This window comes from Hypomesus transpacificus, chromosome 16 (genome assembly GCF_021917145.1).
Source record: "Hypomesus transpacificus isolate Combined female chromosome 16, fHypTra1, whole genome shotgun sequence".
Taxonomy (NCBI): domain Eukaryota; kingdom Metazoa; phylum Chordata; class Actinopteri; order Osmeriformes; family Osmeridae; genus Hypomesus; species Hypomesus transpacificus.
In genome coordinates, this window is record NC_061075.1 from 6,437,316 (window position 1) to 6,453,774 (window position 16,459).

Consider the following 16,459-nt stretch of genomic DNA (forward strand, 5'->3'; position numbering starts at 1 on the left):
TCATCGGGTAATCAGCGCCTTTTTCTGCCCACTATGCCGTACTTTGCAAACATTTAAACGCGCTATTGAATGGGCCTCCTTCTCTCTTTCTATCATGGATCAGACAGCCACCAAAGTCAAAACAGCGATGACTGTTTGAAATAATCCTGATACCAATATTTGTAATATAGCGAGGAGTTTAACAACTGCTGGAATGGAATGTGAACGCTGAGCCGGAGATTCTATGTAATCTTTGCTTTCTTCCAGTAACTGTAATATTGCATGGCTGCTTAATCTGTAACGCGTAATGATTTCGTGTTCACTAAACTCAAAAAGTGTGATCCTTGTGGCAAAAATTATTTGGTCTTCGTCTTGCTCGGGTTACGGCTGCCATTTCACCAGGAGGCAAATGGGCATCCTTATGCCTTTTATTCATCGCAGAATAGAGGTGCTCTTTCACAGGCGGTTTTTGTACATACCGCGGAATACATAATTAGGCGCACTTAACTTATCCCCTCCCATCTCTTTATGGGAAACTCTCACTTTCCCCTTGACCCTGCAAGGGGAAAGTCTGCGCTTTTACCTCAGTGCGGCATGTTTGTACATACCTCGCCATGCTTTTACGCGCAAATTGCGAAACAAATACGCCTGAGGTGGGCGCAAAAACTTTAGTACATGAGGCCTTTAATGTCTAGTATCTTCAGATGACACATCTTCCTCAGTACATTGAACCAATTCTGGTTTCACAGTGGATAAAGAGGAGCCGGCCCAAGGCATAAGCGAACTAAGCGGCTGCTTAGGGCCCCTGTGGCTACCGGAAGGCCCCCAAGAGCTAATTAAATTACAGTTTAATGTATTATTAACAAATATATATATTCTTTTTTTTTATCGGCAACGATAAGCGACGCTGAGGGGGCTCCAAATCAATTTTGCTTAAGGCCCCATAAAGGCTTGGGCCGGCCCTGGGTCACATGATGTTAGTTTGCAACTATAGCTAGCCAGAATTTATCACACAAATTAAATATCCCTTATGAGGGCAACTCGCACACCATTTTTAACCAGGAAAATTATAACGTTTGTCCTGTCAGAAATTATATTCCACAGGCCGCCAGACCAAATGTATTTTCTCCAAATTGCATCCTCATTGTATTTCAGATTGTGAGTTGCTTTCAAAATGATTTGAATGAAACATGGATTGGTTGTAAGACGATGATCTAAATTCCAGTCCTAGTGACCTGAGACATAAAATCATGACCCTGATGTAGCTCATGTATTTTTGCAGTGTTCAAGTTAGACAGAAATGAGTATTTGCAGTGCTTTTGTTTTGTTGTTTGCCACAATTGACAACTAAAGACAAAGCACAAAAGTGTGCAAGTGATCTCAAGGGAGTGTGTGTAGGAGCAAGGTCTCCCACTACCTGTGACCCTGGTTCTTTTACAAATTGGCTTTGTCCTTGTCAATTAGAAAGAGAAAAAGATGGAGAAAGGTGAAAAAAAGCTGAAGATGGAAAAAAGCTCACATTCAGCAATGGCAGCCAAGGCGTCTGCCTAAAGCCCCCCCTGGCTCCTGCTGTGTAACTTTTGGTCTGACCTGAGGTGGTCCATCTCAAAGAAAAGTCCTCAAAAACAAGTTTTTTCTCCTCCGCCCATTTATTTTTTCTTTCTTCTTTTTTCCGCTCTTTCCCTTTGCTGAAACCCTGTCTTAAAGTGAGACAGGAGTGAGTCTTGAGGAGGCACTTTGAGCCATGTTCTAAGGCAAACTTCGTATGTGTCTTCAGGCACAGAGGGTATTAACTCTATGAAAAGGAACATGGAAGTAATGAGTGTTGGGAGAGAGCCATTAGTATGCCTGAGATGCTTCAACGCAAGCCCCTCAGATCATGACACGTCGCGAACAGTTCTCCTCATCCGGACAGCTCCATCTGCACCTTTAATATTTCATCCGGTTCACCCGGAGTTCAGTGTGCACACATACTCATGTTCTGGCAAAAAGCTTTCTCCTCAGTCCCTCTGTGGCTAGGTGCTTCTGCATGGCTAGCGGTGATGATTCAGGAGCATAGAGAAAGGAAGGGGGAAAGAAAGAGAGGACAAGTGAGACAAGGTAACCAGGGAGTCCCTGGGGGAGGGCCAAGAAGCGTGTTGTGGGGGGGTGAGGGGGTAGGGACATGTGCTGTGAAGCTAGGTTACTTTAATGTCCCTCTCCTCTGTCTCATCATATCCATGTCAGCACTTCGGGCTGTGTGAAGGCATTTTTAAAGCGGCCCCTGCAACTCATACAAGGAGAAGAAGAGTGATATAAAGATGATGGCTGATGGCTAGGCAACAAAAATGTCTTCTGTGATATAAAAAGCCTGTGTCATTTAGGTGTCTCTCCTTTTTTGCTTTCTCTGTTCGCCTTTTTCTCACTGGATTATTATGTGTCGCTTCATGACTGGGTGGTGGAGGGGAGTTATTGATTATCTTTGGCCTTTTTATAACTATACTGAAACTTTCCGAAAGTTATGACATACCATAGGAAGTGTGTTGGTGTAAGTGGCAAAATATTTAATTATCTTAATTTTTTCCCATTTTCTCTTACCAATGTTTAGACATTGAAAAGATAAACACATACTTTTGAAAGGCTTTATTTGGTCATAAATGAGGGTGTTAGTTGATATTGTGAACCTTATTGATTGAATTTCCAGGTTGTACACATACCTGGTTGTGTGAGTGTGTGCGTGCGTGCACATGGATGTGTCAAATAGTCCTGGAATAAATATTTGAAGAGTTATTGGACCTAATTTTACTTTGTGTCTCTAAATCATGATTTTGACTTTCAAGGCCCCAAATAAATGCTCAATGAAAGAGCACAAAGTATGCTTGTCTGAAATTGATATGCACCACTGACTCAGGATTTAATGTGGTCTTAAACAAGTAAGTTGAAGCAGCTTGAATCTCCATCTGCCTTTCTCTGTCCTGTACACAATGTGGAAAAACATACCTAATTTTTGGCATTTTGTCACTTGTTACATGTTCTGATATTTTATATAATGAATAACTGTACATGCTTGTTTTTCTCAAACAACAACACTGTCTGAAATGATCCTGTCTGTCAGGTCTACACAGTGCCGGAGTACAACAGTGTGTGTGGTGTTTTTTGCACTGCAATGGATTTTAATGGATTTCCATGCTCTTGATTTAGAATGGCACTAAATTTGGCGCCAGTCTGCAGTTTTGTAGGACGATAGACTTCTATTGCATTAGGCCGTCTCTGAAGGCATTCCTCTTTTAATAGTTAAAGAAAAATTTACCGTTTTTCTTCTCCTCCTACATTATGCCATCTATCGTAATGTAGTAACATGTCATTACTCTATTTTGACAGCTCAATCTCATCTTCCTGGTCATCACCATGTACAAAATGGTGAAGCACTCAACTACCTTAAAACCAGACTCCAGTCGGCTGGAAAATATAAAGTAAGTAAAGCTAATCTGTAACCCATATACACTAAGTTACTCGTAATATACAGTTATTTGTACTTCTTCTTGCCCCTTCAAACACACGTTCAGGCAGAGCCTTTTTTTTCTTGCAAGGTTGAGGAAATATTTTTTGACGTGATAAGATTTATGGGAAAAAGCATTAGTTTTCTCTTTCATGTCAAATTCACTCTCCCTGACTTCTTCTTGTTCACAGTATCTATCTTTTTGGCCCTCTGGTAGAAATGTAAATTGTCCAGACAGAGCATTACCAGAGGAATTTAAATTCACTCCAGATATATAAAATCTTACACAGAGGCTGGTGGTTTTGAATAAGAATTATGGCATGACCATCCCATAATGATGACAACATTGACTTTGCGAGTGGTTTTTAAGTCTTTGTTCTGTTCCACTGTGCTGCTGACCACAGGATTGTGTTGGCATGGAACACAGCACTCAGAGGCTGTGACTCAAGTATGTGCTGTGAGGGCAAGCCGAATGGAACAAAACATGTTTATAGTTCCAGCCCCACCCCAACTCACTCCACCCCTCTAATAAGTTTTTTTTTCCTCAGTTGCTTTACAATTTGCTAAATGTTTTGGTTTGTAAAAATAAAAGAACAACTATTTTCCATCCCTTAATTGTTTGTTTGTTATCTGTTAATAGAGGATTGATTTCAGGCCTCCTGACAGCTGGGAGTTATTTTTATTTCCATACCTGTGTGGTACCACTGGCTCCACTCCCTTCAACCCCATGTAGGAGCTGCATATCTTTCTACTTTTATTTCCTTTTATACGTTTTCTTGATGATTATGTGTTGTAAGTGTGTTCTCCATTACAGTGCAGTTGCGAAACTACACCCATGATCAGTGGTTAATCTTTGTTGACTAATTAAGACATTTACCCTGTTTTTTTTTTTCCAAGCCTTCTCAACGGGCACCACAGCTACCTTTTAGTATTGTTTAACCATTGTAGATTTGTGTTATTCTGGGGTTTTACACAGGCAATACAGTTTGTCGTAATTATTGTTATATCTAAACAAATATATCGCAGATAATTCAACATATTTAGTATGTAATATATATAATATAAGTCTTGAAATACAGATTACACTTTCCAATCAAAATAAATTCTAAATGCAAAAAGACAAATTAAAACAGTTTACATGGATAATGGTCTTTATAGTTTTAAATTGCCTATGCCAGTTTTCAAGACTTGCGAACAAAGTGGATGGGGGGATCATTGAATGTTGCATGGTAAGAGAAGCCTAATCCACAGCGTTTCCTTTCTTTTCCTGTTGCTGGTCCTTTCATTCACACCAGTAATTATCGCGTTTGTGATGGATACTATAATACCGATTTGCCGGGGTAAGCCTCCAATGTGCATCCTGTCTTCATCACACAATACACACAATGTAGCACAAATGCTAATTCCACCAAGTAGATAGATACACAGTACCAGGGATCTGACAGGATCCTTTACATACGGGTTAGGGTTAAAAAGCCCTCTATTCTTGTTAGCTTCTTAATTTTATTATGCTTGTAATTTCTTACCCATCAAAGTTGAAGAACTTTGACACACTAAATGGCAACCAACCCACGCTGTGATGCATCTGATCTAATTTGTGTTTCTCTTTTCCTGCTTATCATGCTCTCTAGCTATGAAGATAATAAACCATTTATCAAGTAAGGAACACTTAGCCCAGAAGTCTGTTCTCAGCTTGTAGTTGACTCTTCCTCACCATTCGTCCTTCAACTTTTTGTGTTTCTTGTCTCTCTCATTTTATCTCTCAAGCACTCTGCCCCAAGGCTATTCATTCTTATTTCTCTTGACCATTCTCCTCACTTCCATCGTCTCTCTGTTCGGTTTGGTGTTGTGTATCTGTACAACCTTTGAACTTTAATCTTTAGGGGTGTCTGAAGGCTTAATAGGAACCTTCAGACACCAGGCATGGGTTTCCTTCTCCTCCAACTCTTTCCTCAGCTCCGTAGCTGCCCAGTTGTCAACGTTGCCCTCAGTATAAATAAATATGGTGGAGAATTGTTGAAATAATTTCAAGAAGCTCTAGGAATAACTTGGAACACTCAGGGCCTCATGTACGTACATTTGCAAATGTAGCGTTATTAGCGCGCGCCATGGGCAAACCGCAATTGAATGGGCCTCTTTCTCTCTTTCTATCATGGATCAGCCACCAAAGTCAAAACAGCATGACTGTTCGAAATGATCCTGATGTCAATATTTTTAATGTAGCGAGGAGTTTAACAACTGCTGGAATGGAATGTGAACGCTGAGTCGGAGATTCGATGTAATCTTTGATTTCTTCCAGTAACTGTAATATTGCTTGGCTGCTTAATCTGTAATGCGTAATGATTTAGTGTTCACTCAACTCAAAAAGTGGTATCCTTGTGGCAAAAATCTTTTGGCCTATGTCTTCGTCTTGCTCGGGTTACGGTTGCCATTTCACAAGGAGGCATATGTGCATCGTGGATTACGCCTGTTTTTTAAAGGCGGATCATTCTCACCCCAAAATGGAAGTACGCTTTCACAGGCGGTTTTTGGACATACCGCGGAATACATAATTAGGCGCACTTTACGCATCTCCTCCCATCTCTTTATGGGAACTCCCACTTTCCCCTTGACCCTCCCATGAATGCATTTGCATGCCTCGGAAAAGCGCAATTTGCCATTTTCAGTTCCCGCGCCAGGCAGTCTGAGCTTTTCCCTCAGTGCGGCATGTTTGTACATACCTCGCCATGCTGTTACGCGCAAATTGCAAAACAAATACGCCTGAAGTGGGCGCAAAAGCGTAAGTACATGAGGCCCTCAGTCCACTTCCTTTTTTGGAAACCGTCTTAGCATTGCGTGATATGGACAATTTTGTACTTCATTATGAAAAATAAATAAATGCAGTCTTTTAAATTAATCTGATTTCCTCTTTAACAGAACGAAGCAAACAACTATTGTAATCAAGCCTCATGATTTGGGGTTCTATTTTCCCTTCTTGATTTATGCAGCTGTTTTGAACACTAACTCACAATGGATTTGTCTCATTGTGTGTTTGTTTGAGTCTAGGTCCTGGGTCCTGGGAGCCTTTGCTCTGCTGTGTCTGCTGGGCCTGACTTGGTCCTTTGGATTGTTCTTCATCAATGAGTCCTCCGTGGTGATGGCCTACCTCTTTACTACATTCAACACCTTCCAAGGAATGTTTATCTTTATCTTCCACTGCCTCCTCCAGAAAAAAGTAAGTTAGTGGTCCTATTCTGCACAAATGTGGCAATTTACTCATGCAATAAAAGTACATTAATCACACAATCATACCGACATGTTTCAGTTAAAACAATATTGCCTCATTTTAGCAAAGGTATATAGAGCTGTATTGTACATTGTAGCAAAACCTTTTGAATAATTGTGCACTCAGGTCCGTAAAGAGTACAGCAAGTGCTTCCGACACACATACTGCTGTGGTGGCTTGCCCACAGAGAGCGCCCACAGTTCTGCTAAGACATCCACAGCCAGGACGAGTGCCCGCTACTCCTCTGGCACACAGGTACGGTTTCTACCAAATTAGCATCCATAAATTAGGCATATATTCTAGTTCAATACAGTACAACATCAAAAGTAAAATAAGGAAATCAATAACAGAAAGTAACAAACATTGTTACTAAACTCCCTATGATGTTATGATTGAGAAAGTAAAATCATTAGACAGAATCAAGACAACATATATTTCAAATGTAGTGGGAATTATTTTCTACAGTAGTTACAGATTAGTGTATATGGTAGCTGGGTCTAATTGTGCATACTGGAGAATAAGACAAGAATAACAAGCATAGTTTAGCTAGTATACTGCATAAATATTTTCTTTCTGCTCCTCCCCTTAGCACCTGCTTCTTCTTTTTTCTTTCACTAATGCCACAAGCATGGAAAATATGAATGCACTTTTCCAAAGCATTATTTACTTCAAATCATTACTTTTTACTTTAAAAATCGAAAAACCAGTTGATGTGAATTATTTCCCAAGGGCACAATACTTATTTTGGATTGGAGAAAACGTTCCAACCATTGAACTTAAAATGTGTAAAAACCAAAATAAATTGCTTAAATCACAGGATATTCCCTTTTTAACTGCTTAAGCAATGGGACACCACGTTTCCATCAACTTCAAGATTTTGAGTATTAAATGGTAATTTGCTGTTAATATAATTCAGGATGATCACATTAGGCACTTGGTACACTGTATAAGCTTAGGTCAGTTAGGGCAATACTTACAATACCAGACGTAATGAAAGTGGATCTTTGAAGTGAAAGATGCTTCTTCAAGTCCGAATAACTATTCCTTGTTAATCTGACAGAGCCGTATCAGGAGAATGTGGAATGACACCGTAAGAAAGCAATCTGAGTCCTCCTTTATCTCAGGTGATATCAACAGCACCTCTACCCTTAACCAAGGTCAGTCACACACATCTTTATTCCTTCACATATACCATTTACATGATAGACAGAGGTCCAATACATACAATTTCAATGAAATGGCTTTGGCTTGATAGGACTCAACCATAGGAAGGCTAGCATCCCTGTGTCTGCCAACTGAGGATTACAGAAATCCCTTCTTCAAATACCTTGAGCATTTTCACATTGGGCAGCGAACATTAACCATGAATTGGGGGCAGCGCGGTGCTGTTTGTGCTAAAGTGCTGACCATTCAAAGTTCAGACCTCAATCCACAAAGAAAAAAAAAGAAAATCCTTACTCCAAACAAGTTATTTCTGCACAAAATGGTGTGCTTTACTAGCAGAGGCTCATTAATTGGTTAGTATGTGAGGTAGCTTCTGCTATAACAGAGATCCACGAGTAGAGGAAAAAAACTGTCATTCATTATTTAACTTGAGCACAAATATAATTATGAGAAGATGATGTTCAACTCTGGGTGACCCTGAGTGCTTAGTGTGTTGTTCAGCTATGCTGCTCTGCCTCTATCTAAAATGGCTCTCCAAGCATGCATGGAAAAGTGGGGTTACAGTGAGGTAGTCTAGACTTTAAACCCATTCGCTCCCCTGCACCTCCCCCCCACTTTTACTCCTCAGCTCTTCAGTCTGCACAGGGTAGAATGGTTACGACAGGTCACATGCCAATGCATCAATATCTATCAGTACAGTTTTTAGTTTTTCTTTCTAGAATAAACCTTATGTTATATGTAGTGTTAGTACACTATATATAGTGTACTAAAGAGGGTTCTATCTGAAGGAAGCTTCCCTTGTCCTTAAAACATCCTCCGAGACCGCCTGACAAGACAAATGGCATTTCACACAAAGTGATGAATGGGACTGGAAATGCGTCATAAGGCTCTGTTCCAAGCACTACTACTGGGAGTAAATTTTAGTGTAGGAAGTATGTGGAGTTAATATAGCTATTCATAATCTGATTTAGTCAAGGAATATTCAAGCAAAACATATGAGGGCGAGGCTAAGTTAGCCTTTCCCATGGATTTATTTAAGTTTAGGTTGGGGGGGGGGAAAATAATCTTTACAATTATTTAACATTGCAGTACTTTTGTGGATAAGAGGTAAATAAAAGCAAAAAGCAGGAAGTATAGTAGTGTTACATTGCCCCATACTAAACAAGATAAAGATGAAAAGCTGATGTAGTTAATTATACTACAGTTACTTCTGTAGTATAATGTTGCTTTGCAACTCATTTGTGTTAGATATCAGTACAATTCATCAGGAATAAAATCACAAGTAAATGTGAAGTAAATCTACATAAACAGTGTAGATTTTCTTCTTTGCTCATCGTCATTTAATCCTTAGCTTGATATCACAATGTCACGTTTCTTTAGTCATATTTAAACTAGCGCCTAGATAAATGTCTTCAATAAATGAATGAATAATACCGTATTTATTAGGAAAAAATATTTGCCAATGCCTGACAAAGGAACCTGATTTTTCTTCTTCTATCTTGCTACTCCAGGAATGACGGGCAATTATCTACTAACAAATCCTCTTCTTCGACCACAAGGCACTAACAACCCTTATAACACCTTACTGGCTGAAACAGTCGTATGTAACACTCCTACGGCTCCTGTGTTTAACTCTCCAGGTGTGCTTGCTTTAACACTTCACAACACTGTTAATTCTCACTGTGCATTCTCTGTTTTCTATAGCAACTTTCTTATCTTGCTTGTTGATATCAGCTGATTTATTGTGCCATTATTATAAGCAAAACAAGGAGTATCAACTTCTTCACTGTATAATACTTGCACTTACTAGCATTCACAAATGAATAATTGACACAGTACATTATTAACAATTTAGTGAAATTCATTAGTATCTACCCCTTCTGGTGTGAGATTTTTTTTAATAATCATCATATTACTTAGAATAAAACATAAAGATTAACTTGGGGAAGAGAATACCTTATCTTCTGCCTTCCTTGAATGAGAGAGCTACAATCTAAATTGCATGATTATTTGAAATGTAAGTTTTAAGTCTACACTTTTTTTCTTCTGTTTTCACGAGGATATTTCCCATAGAGGCCTGTATGCTACCATGCAAGCACAACATCAGTTTATGATTTAAATTGAATATGTGGGTTTAGAGTTATTTATTGATAAGGAGTTGTGGTATCAAGGTAATCAAAACCATGAAAAGCCTTAAAACATCCCTCGGTATTTAAGGGATCTAGTTTACCCAGTTTTTGAAATATGTTAAAGGACATTGAGTATGTATTGTAAATATGTTTTAGAAATTGAAATGACATTTTCCTTTTGTCGTGTTTTTGCTTTTCCTTTATGCTTTCCTCTAGTGACCTACAGAGAGACAAGTATGGGAGTAAAACTTAACTTTGCCTATCAAATGTAAAAACAAATCAGCATGCTTATTAAAAACAACCAAACCCTGGCACAATCAATGGTTTATTTAAGGTCATTGACATATACTCAGTGGGCAAGTGGTTCACAAACTATCAAATTGTACTTTGCATTCAATTCAGTCTTGAGTGTTGGTTGAGAATGGATTTGGGAAATTTAACTTCCCATTTCTGTATCTTTCTCTATTTTAGAGAGAGAAAATACTGCTTTGTTACCTGGTAGCAAAGGATAATATTTAGGAAATAGAAGGGGCAATGTACCTGCACAGGTTTTTCCCTGTAGCATTGAGCTGTCTCAGTGTCCAGTTGTATTCCCGTCACATCTGTCCCCAAGTGTCGAGACGTCACCTGCCTGAAATCAAATTGTCTAATCGCAATGCGTAAACAATTTGTCTGTATGTCATTGTGCCAGCTGGTTTCTTTTTCATGATCTTTTCCCTTTCATATAGATTTGTTCCTCATACCTTCGATAACTTCTTTGATATTTGTTTTATTCATCTTTGTGTCTGCAATTAACATTACCATCTTTTATCTGAACAACAGAGTCACCACAAAATACCCATTCCTCTTAATCTCACTCTTGTATCTATGAATTTATCTTAATTTTCTATTGTTGCCTTACCAACTAAGGCAAACAGTTCTCAGTTCTCTGTTCCTTTTCAGTCTTTTGTCCATCTGACTAATATCACTCCTGATTTCCACAACCCCAGTGCTTGCAGACATTCTTGAAATGACTGCCATTGACCTTCGTAGTTGTATATTATTTTTTTGGGGGGGACTGCTTTTAGAGTGACTGGGGCTACACTGGAAACTGTCACTTTGATGGATGCCGAGCACAGGGCAGCAGACTTGCTCTGACTTCTGCCAGCCTTGGGCACATACTGGCATGGAACAATTGGTACCAAACTTAAACAGGCTCAAAAACGTAATGAAAATATAAACCCCCCAAAAAACTGTTATCATTAAATCTGAAAAACCAAAAAGCCTTGATTGCTTGTTGATTTAATTTGCTGAACCCTTGGTCTGACTAAGTTGCAAAGTTTTTTCCTTTTTTGTTATTGTCAGTGATTCTTCATCATGTTACAAATAAATCATTTTATTTTCTTTTGTACATCAGCTACTCTTAGGCCAGATAGCCTGAGCAGACAGACATGATGTGAGTTGTCCAAAGTGAGTCTTTTCCACCTGCTGTGTGTGATGATGTCAGATGGTGCTTGTGGGCCTCCCCATGTAGTGAGAAAGATGGCTGTCCCGTGTTGACCATTACTTATTTCTCTGTATACGTCCATATTTTCCCAGTCTTGTTTTGATTTCCCCCACAACTCATCCTATAACGACTTGCTATAGAATCTCCTGTCAGTGTTGTAGCTTACCCATTTGTGGCTACTCCTGTTATGTTTAACTTTGCTCTATGTTTTCTGATGGTCATGATTATTATTTTTTCTCGTTAGATGTTGTTTGGGATCCCCTCCACCCTCTCTCACTAGTGTGTTAGTCAAAGGCAACATGCTTGAGTGAATTGGAAAGGCTCTATACTTAACATTAAGGTTACATCTACCATGTAATTACATAGCAATACCTGTAGTAACAACATTGTAGTTACATAGGAACTGCTGTGTAGTTATATTTGAGTTTTGCGGTAATTAAATTAGTTATTACACAAAAAACTTAACATGGAGGAGGTTTGGATTTCTAGGGCTAAGTAAATGTTAACACTGATACTGTTTTTGTAACAAAATCTTCAAATGTTCTTTGAAACATCCACTTACTCTTACCTACTGTGCATTACACTTTTGTAATAACCTATACTTATCATTTAATTACTTAGCAATTCCTATGTATTTTCAATGTTTTCCTAGCTATTTCTGGTTAATTACATGGTTGTTAATGTAACCTTCATGTAAAGTGTTTCGATGCTGTGTTAGGTGCATGCATAAGTATTCTTTAAAAAAAGTTATTGTATAGAGATAAACAACTAATGAACTGTCCTGAACAGTATTGAACCTGTTTTCTCACCTAATGTCTCTCTCTTACATTATTAGAGAAATGGTTTTGACTAATATAAATCCACTCTACGTGTTTTCTTTTCTTCCTCTAGGACACTCACTGAACAACGCGAGGGACACAAGTGCAATGGATACTCTACCGCTAAATGGTAACTTTAATAATAGCTATTCACTCCGCAACGGGGACTATGGCGACAGTGTGCAGGTTGTAGACTGTGGCCTCAGCCTAGATGATGCTGCCTTTGAGAAAATGATCATCTCTGAGCTGGTGCATAACAACCTGCGGGCTAAGAACCACCACCACCAACAACAGCAGCACCACCACCACCTTCACCCACAACGGATCCCGCCCAAGGTGACGGTGGGTGGGAGTAGCGGTGAAAACAATGCCATCATGGCAGACACCTCCTCTCTGGTGCACAGTGACACAGCGGGCCTGGAGCTGCACAGCCGAGAACTGGAGGCACCTCTCATCCCCCAGCGGACTCACTCGCTTCTTTACCAGCCTCAGAAGAGAGTGAAGACCGAGGGGATGGAGAGCTGCGGAGGCTTTGTCAGCCAGACGGCAGAGCCAAACGACAGCCTGCAGTCCCCCAACAGAGACTCCTTGTACACTAGTATGCCTAACCTGAGGGACTCTCCATTCCCCGAGAGTAGCCCCGACGTAGAGGAGGACCTCTCCTCCCCTTCCAAAAGGAGTGAGAATGAGGACGTTTACTACAAGAGCATGCCTAACTTAGGATCTGGACACCAGCTCCAAGCATACTACCAGATCAGTCGAGGGAACAGTGATGGTTATATTATTCCTGTTACTAAAGAGTGCTGTACACCTGAAGGAGATGTACGGGAAGGACAAATGCAGTTAGTGACAAGCCTTTAAGATTGAAATCACCATCTTTTCTTCTTCGTACCAGCCCTATCTTTTGGAGGACACACTCTGAGAGAGGTTGCGGAAGTGGCTAGAGCCCAAACCAAACTGTCCCACTACCATCCAAACAATGTCCCCTTTAACCCTCCTTTACCTTTACACAGACATACAGACTTAAGTGCACAGCAACGGCAGTGCACTGTTACTCCGATAGCTGTGAAGTTTACACAGAATGTACATACAATGCAAAGTCAATTTCAATTTAAGAAATTAACCAATTATGTATTTAAATGTGATGCTGCTGTTGAATAACGGATACAAAAATATACATAAAAACGGAAGAATAAAAAAATAGGCTATTTCAGATCAGCAGTTTTCACCTCCATAATCCTTATCAAAGCCTGTTTTTGTATTATATACAAAATAAATATTTTGGGCCAGGATGAGGACAACAATTTAACTGAGACGTTCCTGATGAATTACTTAATTAGGAATATAAGGTCCTAGAGTTACCCCCATCACGTGAAATTTGGATTGTATAACCACTAGCAATCAAGCCCCTGGCCTTATATTTTCTCAATTGTACATTGAGCTGTTATTTAGGAAAATTACAAAAATAGATATATTTTGTTGTATTACTCGAGGAAAAAAATTATTAAAAAAGTACATATAAAGAAACATTTTAATTGAAAATTTAATTTGAAGAGACTATTGTGTAAAAGTTGCACAAAATGTGTTAATTGTTCTTACACTTCATTCATCTACATTTGAAGAAAAAAAGATAATTAAAACAAAATGAGTCAACAAAGAACTTGATTAATGCATATTCACTTTTTCCACTTGTGAACAGTGTTTTCCTGAATTAATTTCATATTGTCAACTGCACTGGGTTTATTTGATAATGCCAAAACATGAAATGAATCTTGTCAGTCATTATATAGGTTCATGGGCACCAATGACTTAAAACGATCTTCTGACAATAAAGTTTGTATTCATTATATATGTATTTATTATGCTTGGGTGTGGACATTAAATTATTAAAATATTTCCAAATAATGAATGGAGAATGTGCAAATATTTTCCAGCACTGGTATACATAGCTCATCTTTTTCTGTAAACTATGAAGGGGCCCATCACTAAAGACTGATGTAAAGTTCAACACTTGTTTAACAAAAAAATAAATGTGAGATTATTTGTCAAATGCCAGTTCCTTTATTAATTTGTGTTTTTGTACTGTTTAAGACTTCAGCTTTGATTATTTTGCTAAAGACAAAATATATTTTTGACTTTTGTTTTCCTTTTTTGACTGCATTGCAGGTTAGTCAAGCTAATTTCCCTTTTGTGTTGGAGAAGCCAAATCATTTCATGTAATTTAATAATGAGAACTCAGGTAGGGAAAATTCAATTGTAAATGTTACTCTGTGTGGTTGTAACAGTCCAATAAAAGTTCCAGTAAAAATTACATCGGTTCACAGCATTGTCCACGTAGCATATTATTGAGCACTGCCCCAGACAACATTAAAACCTGCTGTAAAACATTGTATCTCTAGCTGGCTTCAGTATGTTGGTAGGAAATTAGTTTTAAGGGTCACTGTTACAGTTGTAACAGTAACCCTTAAAGTTGAAATGTGAAGACAATTCTTCATAATTAATAAGTATATTACTTACACAATTAATGTCTACTCAAGAAGTCAGTCTGACATGGCTTGACATGGCCACAGGTACTACTAAATGATGGGTCATTTTCATATGATACCAACTGAAGCATAAAACAGTTCTTGGCAGGGAGGCTGGAATTTGAACTGTTTACCACTGAAATAAGTTAATCTGACATTCCTTTCAGAGGAATGTTAATGTTAATGCTGTGTGGGCTGATTTGGCTTTTGATATAATTGAACATAAAACATTTAGTTAAATTCTTATCGGACATTATAATCTAAGAACTGTTTTGTTTTTCATTGATCCACACTATTTGTTGTTGACCCAAATAGTTTGAGTGGTCAGCCAAACTAACTTTGCTACAATACGCAATACTACAATTGTGTATAGTAAGTAATACGTTGTATATGTCATTTATTTTTACAAATACTTTGGATGAAATATTCGTCCTGATTCTACAGTAGATTTCTTAAATGTTGACTTGAGAGGGTTTATTTACATTAATAGTAAAGAAAAGTGTTACTATGACACTAAGTTTGTAGGACTAAATGGCTCATGCAATACTTGATGCTGAAAAGAAAAGAATAGCTGTTACATAAGCTTGGTAATGCCAATTTTTCATCAATGCAATGTTCATTGATCAAAAACAAACATTTCCCTACTCCATTTCATATTTGATATAGGAACAAAACAAGCAAACAAATACACAACTCTCCTCACCTCTCTGCAGTGTATTTACCTGAGCGCAGTGACCAAGAGACGATATGATCTGGGATGAGCCCTTCAGTCTGAAACAAGCTGTATGGAATCAGCCCCTGCAACCCTGTGTGTGGCCTCCTTGCCGTTTGAGACCCTTCGTAGCTCCCGCTCCTGCACTGGGGAGTCTTACTCTTTGTCAAACAGTGATTTAGATGTAGGCCAGTAGCCAAGGGGCACTCCGCTCTGTGTCTCCCATAGAAAATAGCTAGGAAATAGAAGGAGGCACCTGCATGCATTGGACTGGAAAACTGTCAGTGTAATGCAGTGAAAGCGATGGTGATTGATAGTTGACTCAAAGGACAGCCACACTGGGATTTATATTGATTATGACCGTTATTAACAGGCACACAGATGTTTGAAATTACTTTTTGACTAATATTTCATTCATATGTCAAATACATGGTTCTTTTTTTCTGAACGGGAATTGGAACACTCAATGTGTCAGCTTTAAAAAAAAACTGTTTAAACTGATTATCTGTTAAGAATAAATATGTATGAGGTTATTAAACATAGAGAACATTGTCCTGTTTGCACTGTTGTGGATTTTACATATGTACAATGTACACATTGTAATAACGTCTACTTTATTAATACTGTCATTGCTCTCAAACGTCAATGTCATAGCAAATGTCATAGCACTGATCTACAGCAATATATAAATAGTTATATAAGCCCTTCTATAAGACTGATGAAGACCGTTACCCCATACATTATCTCAGCACATGTATCCTTATACACGTTATTACTGTATATATTGATGGCTTTGTCAAATATGTAACATCTATATGAAATATATTTGACCAAAATATACCAATTTATGAAACATCTGTATATATAAAAAAGGTTTTTAAAGTTGAAATCTGGTCTGGTGGG

The 16,459-nt window shown here is 38.5% G+C and overlaps 1 protein-coding gene across 3 annotated transcripts in view; it reads left to right on the plus strand.

Annotated features, from left to right (window-relative positions):
- adgrl2a (adhesion G protein-coupled receptor L2a) overlaps nucleotides 1-16,140 on the plus strand; it is a 78,356-nt gene extending 62,216 nt beyond the window's left edge. The window contains exons 18-24 of one of the 3 annotated variants that reach the window (XM_047036774.1): nucleotides 3,340-3,431; nucleotides 4,753-4,797; nucleotides 5,089-5,115; nucleotides 6,503-6,671; nucleotides 6,849-6,977; nucleotides 7,783-7,879; nucleotides 12,393-16,140. In XM_047036774.1, the coding sequence (XP_046892730.1) occupies nucleotides 3,340-3,431; nucleotides 4,753-4,797; nucleotides 5,089-5,115; nucleotides 6,503-6,671; nucleotides 6,849-6,977; nucleotides 7,783-7,879; nucleotides 12,393-13,180 (1,347 nt within the window). In that variant the 3' untranslated portion in view covers nucleotides 13,181-16,140. The remainder of the gene's footprint in view (nucleotides 1-3,339; nucleotides 3,432-4,752; nucleotides 4,798-5,088; nucleotides 5,116-6,502; nucleotides 6,672-6,848; nucleotides 6,978-7,782; nucleotides 7,880-12,392) is intronic. The other 2 variants (XM_047036776.1, XM_047036775.1) reach the window with 2 other exon arrangements.
- Nucleotides 16,141-16,459: the final 319 nt, after the last annotated feature.